The sequence below is a fragment of the Pseudophryne corroboree genome, chromosome 9, assembly GCF_028390025.1.
Source record: "Pseudophryne corroboree isolate aPseCor3 chromosome 9, aPseCor3.hap2, whole genome shotgun sequence".
NCBI lineage: Eukaryota > Metazoa > Chordata > Amphibia > Anura > Myobatrachidae > Pseudophryne > Pseudophryne corroboree.
In genome coordinates this window covers 196,314,889-196,327,130 of record NC_086452.1, presented here as the reverse complement: position 1 = coordinate 196,327,130, position 12,242 = coordinate 196,314,889, and the positions used below count along the sequence as shown (strand labels likewise).

General features: G+C 46.0%; 1 protein-coding gene across 2 annotated transcripts in view; it reads right to left on the bottom strand.

The window, feature by feature from the left end:
- SLC35A3 (solute carrier family 35 member A3) overlaps positions 1–12,242 on the bottom strand; it is a 213,672-nt gene that overhangs the window by 23,004 nt on the left and 178,426 nt on the right. For both annotated transcript variants that reach the window (XM_063940064.1, XM_063940063.1), the window contains exon 7: positions 4,300–4,433. In XM_063940064.1, coding sequence (XP_063796134.1) covers positions 4,300–4,433 — 134 coding nt within the window. The remainder of the gene's footprint in view (positions 1–4,299; positions 4,434–12,242) is intronic.

Genomic DNA, 12,242 nt, shown 5'->3' with positions numbered 1-12,242 from the left:
ATGGCACTCCGAGTCAACATATCGCTTAAAAGACTGCCCCGTCTTCAGAACCACATAGAACATTATTTATTGTATTGTATGTGGTCCTGAAGATGGGGCGGATGCCCCCAAAAAGCTTTTCCTAATACACACTTTTTTTAAGAAGTATGTTGACTCAGACAAGATGTATGGTAATCACTTTGATTGCACCGGAGCAAGTTGCCCTTTTGGGGAGTGCGGGAACAAAGAAAATTATTTTCAGTAAAGTTAACGAAGCTCAAAAAAGAAAAATGAGTTAATTATACACTATAAATTAATTCCACCTTCAGACTGATCCACTGTTGCAGAACATCAGAAGTAACAGAGACAGCAGGAGTCAGGGATGGTGCCATTAGCATAAAATACTGGGAAATTGGTAGATGCATGCAGCAGAGAGGCTACATGCCCTTGTATCCTACTGCAAAGGTGGAATTGGGCCCCCTTACACTTCCTTACCCTTACAGCACACATAACACATAAGTTTTGTCAGAGCTACCTGCATTTCTGGAGACTTTAAAATTAGAACATTTAACAGAACTGCTGAACATGGCATGTTGCCTTCCTAACCCACTATGAAAAGGAAAGAAATAAGCAGCCTATGTAGCATATAGAATTTCTAACTGAACCCACCATGTAGTGGTTGCTATCTCTACTGCTATGCCATGTAGAATATAGAATTTCGTACTGAGCCCACCATGTAGTGGTTGCTATATCTACTGCTATGCCATGTAGCGTATAGAATTACTAACTGAGTCCACAATGTAGCGGTTGCTATCTCTACTGCTACTCCACGTAGCATATAGGATTACTAACTGGACCCACCATGTAGTGGTTGCAATCTCTACAGCTATGACATGTAGCATATAGGATTACTAACAGGGCATGCCATGTAGTGGTTGCCATCTCTACTGCTACGCCATGTAGCATATAGGATTACTAACTGAGCCCACCATGTAGTGGTTGCTATCTCTACAGCTATGCCATGTAGCATATAGGATTACCAACTGGGCCCACAATGTAGTGGTTGCTATCTCTACTGCTATGACATGTAGCATATAGGATTACTAACTGGGCCTGACATGTAGTGGTTGCCATCTCTACTGCTACCCATGTAGCATATAGGATTACTAACTGAGCCACCATGTAGTGGTTGCTATCTTTACAGCTATGCCATGTAGCATATAGGATTACAAACTGGGCCTACCATGTAGTGGTTGCTATCTCTACTGCTATGACATGTAGCATATAGGATTACTAACTGGGCCTGCCATGTAGTGGTTGCCATCTCTACTGCTACTCATGTAGCATATAGGATTACTAACGTAGCCCACCATGTAGTGGTTGCTATCTCTACTGCTACCCCATGTAGCATATAGGTTTTCTAACTGTGCCTGCCGTGTAGTGGTTGCTATCTCTACTGCTACGCCATGTAGCGTATAGGATTACTAACTGGACCCACCATGTAGTGGTTGCAATCTCTACAGCTATGCCATGTAGCATATAGGATTACTAACTGAGCCCACCATGTAGTGGTTACTATATCTACTGCTATGCCATGTAGCATATAGAATTTCTAACTGAGCCCACCATGTAGTGGTTGCTATCTCTACTGCTACGCAATGTAGCGTATAGGATTACTAACTGAGCCCACAATGTAGTGATTGCTATCTCTACTGCTACCCCACATAGCATATAGGATTACTAACTGGGCCCACCATGTAGTGGTTGCTATCTCTACTGCTATCCCATGTAGCATATAGGATTACTAACTGGGCCCACCATGTAGTGGTTGCTATCTCTACTGCTATGCCATGTAGCATATAGAATTTCTAACTGAGCCCACCATGTAGTGGTTGCTATCTCTAATGCTACGCAATGTAGCGTATAGGATTACTAACTGAGCCCACAATGTAGTGATTGCTATCTCTACTGTTACCCCACGTAGCATATAGGATTACTAACTGGGCCCACCATGTAGTGGTTGCTATCTCTATTGCTATGATATGTAGCATATAGGATTACTAACTGAGCCTGCCATGTAGTGGCTGTCATCTCTACTGCTACGCCATGTAGCATATAGGATTACTAACTGAGCCCACCATGTAGTGGTTGCTATCTCTACTACTACCCCATGTAGCATATAGGATTTCTAACTGGGCCTGCCATGTTGTGGTTGCCATCTCTACTGCTATGCCATGTAGCGTATAGGATTACTATTTGGGCCCACAATGTAGTGGTTGCTATCTCTAATGCTATGCCATGTAGCATATAAGATTACTAACTGGGCCTGCCATGTAGTGGTTGCTATCTCTACTGCTATGCCATGTAGCATATAGAATTTCTAACTGAGCCCACCATGTAGTGGTTGCTATCTCTACTGCTACGCAATGTAGCGTATAGGATTACTAACTGAGCCCACAATGTAGTGATTGCTATCTCTACTGCTACCCCACGTAGCATATAGGATTACTAACTGGGCCCACCATGTAGTGGTTGCTATCTCTACTGCTACCCCATGTAGCATATAGGATTACTAACTGGGCCCACCATGTAGTGGTTGCTATCTCTACTGCTATATGTAGCATATAGGATTACTAACTGAGCCTGCCATGTAGTGGCTGTCATCTCTACTGCTACGCCATGTAGCATATAGGATTACCAACTGAGCCCACCATGTAGTGGTTGCTATCTCTACTACTACTACCCCATGTAGCATATAGGATTACTAACTGGGCCTGCCATGTTGTGGTTGCCATCTCTACTGCTATGCCATGTAGCGTATAGGATTACTAATTGGGCCCACAATGTAGTGGTTGCTATCTCTAATGCTATGCCATGTAGCATATAAGATTACTAACTGGGCCTGCCATGTAGTGGTTGCTATCTTTACTGCTACCCCATGTAGCATATAGGATTACTAACTGAGCCTGCCATGTAGTGGTTGCTATCTCTAGTGCTATGCCATGTAGAGTTAAAGATTTCTAATTGGGCACAACATGTAGTGGTTGCTATCTCTACTGCTAAGCAATGTAGCGTATAGGATTACTAACTGAGCCCACCATGTAGTGGTTGCCATCTCTAATGCTATGCCATGAAGCATATAAGATTAATAACTGTGCCCACCATGTAGTGGTTGCTATCTCTACTGCTATGCCATGTAGCACATAGGATTACTGAGCCCACCATGTAGTGGTTGCTATCTCTACTGCTACCCCATGTAGCATATAGGATTACTAACGGGGCCTGCCATGTTGTGGTTGCCATCTCTACTGCTATGCCATGTAGCGTATAGGATTACTAATTGGGCCCACAATGAAGTGGTTGCTATCTCTAATGCTATGCCATGTAGCATATAAGATTACTAACTGGGCCTGCCATGTAGTGGTTGCTATCTTTACTGCTACCCCATGTAGCATATAGGATTACTAACTGAGCCTGCCATGTAGTGGTTGCTATCTCTAGTGCTATGCCATGTAGAGTTAAAGATTTCTAATTGGGCACAACATGTAGTGGTTGCTATCTCTACTGCTAAGCAATGTAGCGTATAGGATTACTAACTGAGCCCACCATGTAGTGGTTGCCATCTCTAATGCTATGCCATGTAGCATATAAGATTAATAACTGTGCCCACCATGTAGTGGTTGCCATCTCTAATGCTATGCCATGTAGCATATAAGATTAATAACTGTGCCCACTATGTAGTGGTTGCTGTCTCTACTGCTATGCCATGTAGCACATAGGATTACTGAGCCCACCATGTAGTGGTTGATATCTCTACTGCTACCCCATGTAGCATATAGGATTACTAACTGAGCCTGCCATGTAGTGGTTGCTATCTCTAGTGCTATGCCATGTAGAGTTAAAGATTTCTAATTGGGCACAACATGTAGTGGTTGCTATCTCTACGGCTAAGCAATGTAACATATAAGATTACTAAATGAGCCCACCATGTAGTGGTTGCTATATACATTATACTGCTATGCCATGTAGCATATAGGATTTCTAACTGAGCCCACCATGTAGTGGTTGCTATCTCTACTGCTACGCCATGTAGTTTATGGGATTCCTAACTGGGCCCATCATGTAGTGGTTGCTATCTCTACACCTACGCCATGTAGCGTATAAGATTACTAATTGGGCCTGCCATGTAGTGGTTGCTATCTCTACTGCTACGCCACTTAATGTACATATAGACAAACATGTAAATAAAACCTGTTATAAGCTGCATAACCTTATTGTCAGCACAGGATTCTTTTGATAGCTATCAAATTACACTATTACCTGGTAGGGACAAAGTCCTGTAGCCAAAAGTAGGAGATTAGTGTTGACAGAATGATGGAGAGAGAGGTGGCGAAGCCTTTTAGGATATTATCAGCATATTTAATTACAGCAGCAATGACCAATCCACCAAGAGCCTGCAAAGGATGAGAAAAGAAAACATGATCGATTACAAACCTTTAGTCTGTCTGCAAATCTCAACCAGAATAAAATAAATTTTAACATTCAGAAAATATTTTCAACATCAACTACATGTTTATTACAATAGGTTGTGTATTACCAGGCTATTGCTTTTTATACTAAACCACAGTGGCGTAAGTTCGTACCAGTTGCCCGGAGGCAAGCTAAATATTGGTGCCCCCCCCCCCATATTTAGATAAATATATGTATGTATGTATGTATGTATGTATGTATGTATGTGTAACCCATGACCTGTTACACTGACAGCAGAAACTATACTGATGGAGCTATTTGCTCCTATACAGGAAGCATGAGAATTTTAACTATATCAAGTTACGTGTAATAGTCAGAGATGTATCTTCATATAGTTAGAATTCTCATATTTCCTATACAAGATCAAATAGCTCCATCACTGAGGTGCCTGCTTCCAGTGTAATAGGTTGTGGTTTCTAATCCTGGGTGTGACACTTGTAAAATGTGTATCTACAGTATAATAAAAAGTGTGAGATTTGTAAGGTTAAGGAACCAGTGAGGAAATCGGCCACTGAAGAGATAGCGGCAGCTATCGATTAACTTAATTCAATGGTGTCACAAAATGGGAGGAGAGGTGCCCCCCGTCAGTGCAGGAGCCCGGCGGCAGATGACTCCGTTGCCTCCCAGAGTTACGCCTCTGCCTACGTACCTACAAAAACGAACACTTGTACAGATAATGCAAGTTGACACTGATACCGACTCTGGTACAGGGAACGGTGATGGGGATATGCAGGGGGGGGGGGGATGCATCACTTGCTAAGGGGGTGCAACTAACGATTGAAGCCATTAGGGACATTTTACACATAACTGAGAAGGTACCTGAGCAGGTAGAGGAATCTTATTTTACAGAAAGTAAGAAATCCTCGCTTACCTTCCCGGCTTCCAAGGAGTTAAACTCTTTGTTTGAAAAATCCTGGGAAAACCCAGAGAAAAAATTCCAGATCCCAAAAAGTGTTCTCATTGCTTTCCCTTTTCCTGAAGAGGATAGAAAAAAGTGGGAAAACCCCCCTATTGTTGACGCTTCTGTACCTAGGTTGTCAAAAAAGGTGGTTTTACCCGTTCCTGGTTCAACCGCTTTGAAAGAGCCGGCTGACCGCAAGATTGAGACTACCCTCAAATCATTATAAACAGCTACTGGCGTAGCTTTAAGACCCACTATTGCTTGTGTGTGGATTTCTAAAGCCATAGTAAAGTGGTCAGGCACATTGCTAGAGGACTTAGATACTATGGATAGGAGTGACATTGAATTGTTTTTGTGTCACATACAGGATTCTGCAGGGTTCATGGTGGAGGCCATGAAGGACCTTGGCATGCTGAATGCACGGGCCATTACAGGGGGCGGGGCTTCTCAGAGCAGATCCTGCACTCACCAGTGCCATTTTCTCCCTGCAGATCTTAGGATCAAGATGCTGACAGGGAGCGCTGACCTCCACATAACTCCAGTTATCCTCCTCGGTACCAGGGTGTTATAGACAGGGGGGGAGTGTGTGCTGTGTGGCTGGCTCCTTATACTCTGTGCTTCTCTGCAGGTCAGGGCGGGATTAAGGGAGGGGCCCCCACACCCAGGAGCATGGTAGTTTCCCTCCTCCCGGCGGCTCAGCTCAGCTGTTCATTAACAGCGCTGCCGAGGAGGTGTTCCTTGCACAGCATTTCATAGTTTTGCGGGATTTCAATGCAGCATCCCGCGAGACTATTAAATGCTGTAAGGAACACCTCGGCGGCGCTGTTAATGAACAGCTGAGCCTCCAGGAGGGGGGAGATTACTACGCTCCTGGGTGCGGGGGCCCTGACTCCGGCATCCACTGCACCACCGGATGGACAGGTAGCGTGCGCGCATGTGTGTGTGTGTGTGTGTATGTGTGCGTGTTGTGTGCAGCATGGGTGTATGTGTGTTGTGTGCAGCAAGTGTGTGTGTGTGTGTGTGTGTGTGTGTGTGTAAGGGTGGACTCAGGGGTCTGTCATCTACTGTATTGGGGGCTCCCTCAACTTCATTGCCCGGGGCCCCCACCACGCTTAATCCGGCCCTGATGCAGATACTCTGGGGGGAAACTGTGTCTGACATTTTCCTGTGTGGGTGTGTAAGTGTATATCCATGTTACCATGTCTAAGGAATCTGTGTTCTGTACTGCAGAGTGTTTATCTTCTCCTGAAGAGTCTATTCCATGTACTCAGGACAGCAATGTACTTTCCCAGACTTCTGAATCAGAACCCCCATGGGTGGATTCTTTACGGGGCATGATATCCCAGATTTCAACTACGATGTCACAGACTGAGAAAGAAACACAGTTTTTGAGAAATCCGTGGAAGATTTGGCATACTCAGCACCCACTGCTTCATCTAAGAACTCCCCTACGTACAGTGGCGTAAGTTCGTACCAGTTGCCCGGAGGCAAGCTAAATATTGGTGCCCCCCCCCCATATTTAGATAAATATATGTACAGTATGTATGTATGTATGCATGTGTAACCCATGACCTGTTACACTGACAGCAGAAACTGTACTGATGGAGCTATTTGCTCCTATACAGGAAGCTTGAGAATTTTGACTGTATCAAGTTACGTGTAATTGTCAGAGCAGTAACTTCATATAGTTAGAATTATCATATTTCCTATACAGGATCAAATAGCTCCATCACTGAGGTGCCTGCTTCCAGTGTAATAGGTTGTGGTTTCTAATCCTGGGTGTGACACTTGTAAAATGTGTATCTACAGTATAATAAAAAGTGTGAGATTTGTAAGGTTAAGGAACCAGTGAGGAAATCGGCCACTGAAGAGATAGCGGCAGCTATCGATTAACTTAATTCAATGGTGTCACAAAATGGGAGGAGAGGTGCCCCCGTCAGTGCAGGAACCCGGCAGCATATGACTCCGTTGCCTCCCAGAGTTACGCCTCTGCTAAACCAAAACTATTATGTTCAAACAAATCATTTTGTAAAGAAAAAAATATTTTTTAACTAAACGGAACTAAATAAAATGCTTATATTGAGTTTATTTTGCTCTGGTACTGTATTGCAGTGATTTCACTTGTATCCATGATGAAAAGCCCATCATGGGGGGGTCATTCCGAGTTGATCGTAGCCCTGCAAAATTTTGCAGGGCTACAATCATGTCCATAGACATGCGGGGGGACGCCCAGCACAGGGCTATCCCACCCTGCATGTCAGTGCCGCCCCCCCCTTGCAGAAGTGCAAAAGCATCGCACAGCGGCGATGCTTTTGCACTTTAGGAGTAGCTCCCGGCCAGTGCAACTTTAGCGTGCTGGCCAGGAGCTACTCGTCGCTGCTGGCCCGCAGCGGCTGTGTGTGACATCACCCAGCTGCTACGGCCCGCCCCCCGCACACGGTCCGGCCCCGCCAGCGTTGGCCGGACCGCGCCACGAAACGGCGGCCAAACGACGCCGTTCCACCCCATCCTACCCAGCGACCGCTTCTGTCTGTCAATCAGGCAGAGGCGATCGTAGCGCAGTGACGGCCTTCGCCCGGCGTCAGGCAGAGGCGATCGTAGCGCAGTGACGGCCTTCGCCCGGCGGGCATGCGCCGGCGCATGCGCAGTTCGGACCCGATCGCACCGCTGCGATAAACTGCAGCGTGCGATCGGGTCAGAATGACCCCGATGATCCAATCTCAGGGGGTAATTCAGAGATGAACGTAGATGTGCTAAATTTAGCACATCTACGATCATTTACTCTGACATGCCCAGCACGGGGCTAGTCCGCCTCGAATGTCAGGCCCTACCCCCCCTTCCCCACAAGAACAAAAGCATCGCACAGCGGCAATGCTTTTGTACTTGACAAGTAGCTTCCTATCTGCGCAGCTCCTGCGCGCTGGCAGGGAGCTACCTGTCGCATACCGGGCCGCAGTGGTTGCATTTGATGTCACGCAGCTGCCACGGCCCGACCCTGCATGGTCTGGGCATACCTGCGTTGCCCGGACCGCGCCACCAAAACAGCAGCCAAACGCCACCGGCCCACCCCCTCCCGCCCAGCGAACGCCTCTGCCTGTCAATCAGGCAGAGGCAATTGCTGGGCTGAGATGCCAATAGCATCTCTAGCATGCACATGCGCACTGCGGCGCATGCGCAGTTCAGACCTGATCGCCCACTGTGCGAAAACGCACAGCAGCAATCAGGTCTGAATTAACCCCTCAGTCTCCTAGATGTTACCTTTTGAGTCTCCATCCCTTTACAGCTTGCAGGATGAATTGGGAAGCAGCTCACGGCATAGAAAGGGGCAGGGTGTATCCTTAAGCTCCCAACTTCCTGCTGCTCCAGTGCTTGCTCTATGACATCATGACATCAGTGCACTGAGGGCAAAGATGGGGAGCACCAGCTGAGAACACCTCTGAACCCTGCTATGGCAGGAACAGTACCGTATACGGGGATCCGGTCAGCATACCATAGTCGGGATGCTGGTAGTTGGAATCCCGACGCAAGATTCCCGACATTGGTCACAAGACCGACGCAAGGATCCAGACACTGATCACAATGCTGGCACCGGAATTATGACTGCCAGCATCCCGAATGTAAGTATGCCAGGGAGGTTTAGGGTTAGGCTGCGGTGGGTTTAGGTTTAGGCTGCGTGGGTTTTTTTTAGGTCTAAGCACTAAGGGGGTGTTAGAGTTAGGCACTAAGCGGGGAAGTAAGTGGGAAAGGTTGGGGTTAGGCTGTGGGGAGGGGAGGTTACAGTTAGGCACCTCCGGGGAGGGATAGGGGGCCCAATTCAGACCTGACTGCTGTTGTGCGTTCGCATAGTGATTGACAGGAACCAGACGTTTAGGGGTGGTAACTGACCGTTTTCTGGCAGTGTTAGGAAAAACGCAGACGTTCCCAAGCGTTTTCTGGGCGGGTAAGTGACGTCAGCTCCGGCCCCGATCAGCCTGTTTGTATTGCACAGTAGAAGTAAGTCTTGGGTTACGCACAGACTGGAAAAATCATTTGATGGTTAGTGAGTTGCAAACAGATTTGCAGCTGTTTTCGCACGCCGTTCACATGCATTCGCACACTTGCACGGGGCAGGTTTTGCACTTTCCCTGGTCGGCGACTATCTAGTCGCACACCTCTGCAAATTTGCAGCACAGCGATCAGGCCTGAACTAGGCCCAGGGTCAGGCTGTGGGAAAGGAAGGGAAAGGAATGTTACAACACTTACCAACATGGTGTCGGGATTCTGCTCATCGGGATGCTGCTGTCGGTACTCTGACTGCCGGCATCCCAATTGCTTTGGTTTTCCTTTATAAAAAAAAACACACACACACTTTGAAGCTTTCACTCATGGTTAGTGGTTGGGTGAAGCCATTTATTGTCAAACACTGTGTTTACTCTTTTTAAATCATAATGACAACAGAAACTACCCAAATGACCCTGATCAAAAGTTTACATACCCTGGAGATTTTGGTCTGATAACATGCACACAAGTTGACACAAACGGGTTTGAATGGCTACTAAAAGGTAACCATCCTCACCTGTGATCTGTTTGCTTGTAATCAGTGTGTGTGTGTATAAAAGGTCAGTGAGTTTCTGGACTCCTGAAAGACCCTTGCATCTTTCATCCAGTGCTGCACTGACGTGTCTGGATTCTGAGTCATGGGGAAAGCAAAATAATTGTCAAAGGATCTGCGGGAAAAGGTAATTGAACAGAAACCTAGAAGGCTTAAGTAAACGCCCACTGGTGGCTTTTAAGCGAGGGCCCAATTTGAAACAGCTTTTAATGTGTCCTACGAAGAACTTTGATAAACAAACAACTAAATCATGGTTAAGGACGAAAAATGTAGGCTGCTTTCGGTGTACAGGGTGCACGACATGCAGTGGAATGTTGACAGGTAAAGAATTTTCTCACCCACACACAGGGGTTAAAATTCCGATTAAACACTGTCTCTCTTGCACGTCCAGCTATGTTATCTATATATTATTATGTCCCTGTGGACTATATTATGTAGGAAAAACTTTTAGGAATTTTCGGGAGCGTATGGCAAATCATAGACGGTCTATAAGGGAGGCAATGCAGGAGGGATCCAGTGATAAGCCTGTGGCGAGACATTTTTTGCAGAAGCATGCAGTGGCCATGTTGAGTTGCATGTTAATAGATCATATCCCTGTGTTAATGCGGGGTGGTGATCGTGACAAAATGCTCTTAAAGAAGGAGGCACAGTGGATTTTTGAATTGGACACTGTGTCCCATAGAGGGTTATATGAGAATCAACTTTAGGTGCTGCCTGTAAGTGGGATAATTTGGTGTTCCTTGCGCAGTGACAATAAAGGGGTATTCTAGTCCAAGTCCTGTATATATTTGTTTTGTGTTTACCGAGGATTTTAATATATGTGTAATGATTTTATCAGAATTTTATGTTTTGTATGATATGCACTTTGTAAAAGCCACTGTGGAGGATAAAGCCAGCCAGTATACACTAATTGCGCAGCTGCAATAACATCCTGATAGTACATTAATAAGCTGTTAAAGTGAGTGGAACGCACTGTGACACGCATACAATAGTAAGTAAAATGGCGCCGGGTGGCGCATGGTACACTGGGTATTGTAGTTTAGCAGGGACAGGAAGTGAACTACAGGCTGACGAGCGCGGTCCCCCGGTCCCGAAGGGAGTTATAAGACTCTGGGAGCTTGTAGTGAGATAGCACAGACATGCGCAGTGGTGTGGAACGCATGCCAGTGGTCAGGTTGAACAGGTATGTGGTTGGCAGTGCGGGCAGTGTAGGAGGGCTGAATCCTGACAAGGTGGCTTCAAGTTGTTCATTGAGATGTATACTTTGTGTCTTTTTGGGAATAGTTATCTTGTCTTGAACGGCGCGGATGGCAGCCGACGTCGACCGACACACACACCGCTTGGTGTATAAAACTAAAGGCACCATAACTATGGACTGCGATGGATACTTTTTGTAAAACAGCAACAGATATCACATGTGACCTGGGTGGATACTAAGGACTTTATTCCGGATGAGCATAAGCTTTGCTTTGCGAGGCATATTAATCATGTTGTTGCCATATGATGTTCAGTGTAACTTATATGTGAAAGAATCTGTATTGCGGAGATAATATTGAAATTTGTGTGAGTCAATGAATAATCCCTCCGCAATGAAGGAGAGGTGATGTGATTAAAGAGTTCTAAGAGTATTATAGTGGAGAGTGCGGCTTGTGTTTGGTTATATATATATATATATATATATATATATTTATACATCTATATCTATACATACATTCACACACACATACACACACACACACACACACACACACAGCTGGGTTAAGCCTTTGGGGGGCCCAGGTCACTTAAGACCGGTGGGCCATAAAGAGCATCATTTGGGACATGGGGATCAGGTCCTTGTGCGAAAGTCTTTGGTAAACACACAAAAAGGGGCAGTGGGTGACACCACATTTAATTTCACGCTGGACGTGTACACATCGTTTCCCCAGCAACTGGGATGTCCCCAATCTCGCACATACAGCAGGTTTCCTCCATCCCATGGGTCTGTCCTGCCAAAAAATAAGAATTTACTCACCGGTAATTCTATTTCTCATAGTCCGTAGTGGATGCTGGGAACTCCGTAAGGACCATGGGGAATAGACGGGCTCCGCAGGAGACTGGGCACTCTAAAAGAAAGATTAGGTACTATCTGGTGTGCACTGGCTCCTCCCTCTATGCCCCTCCTCCAGACCTCAGTTAAGGAAACTGTGCCCGGAAGAGCTGACACAACAAGGAAAGGATTTGGAATCCAGGGTAAGACTC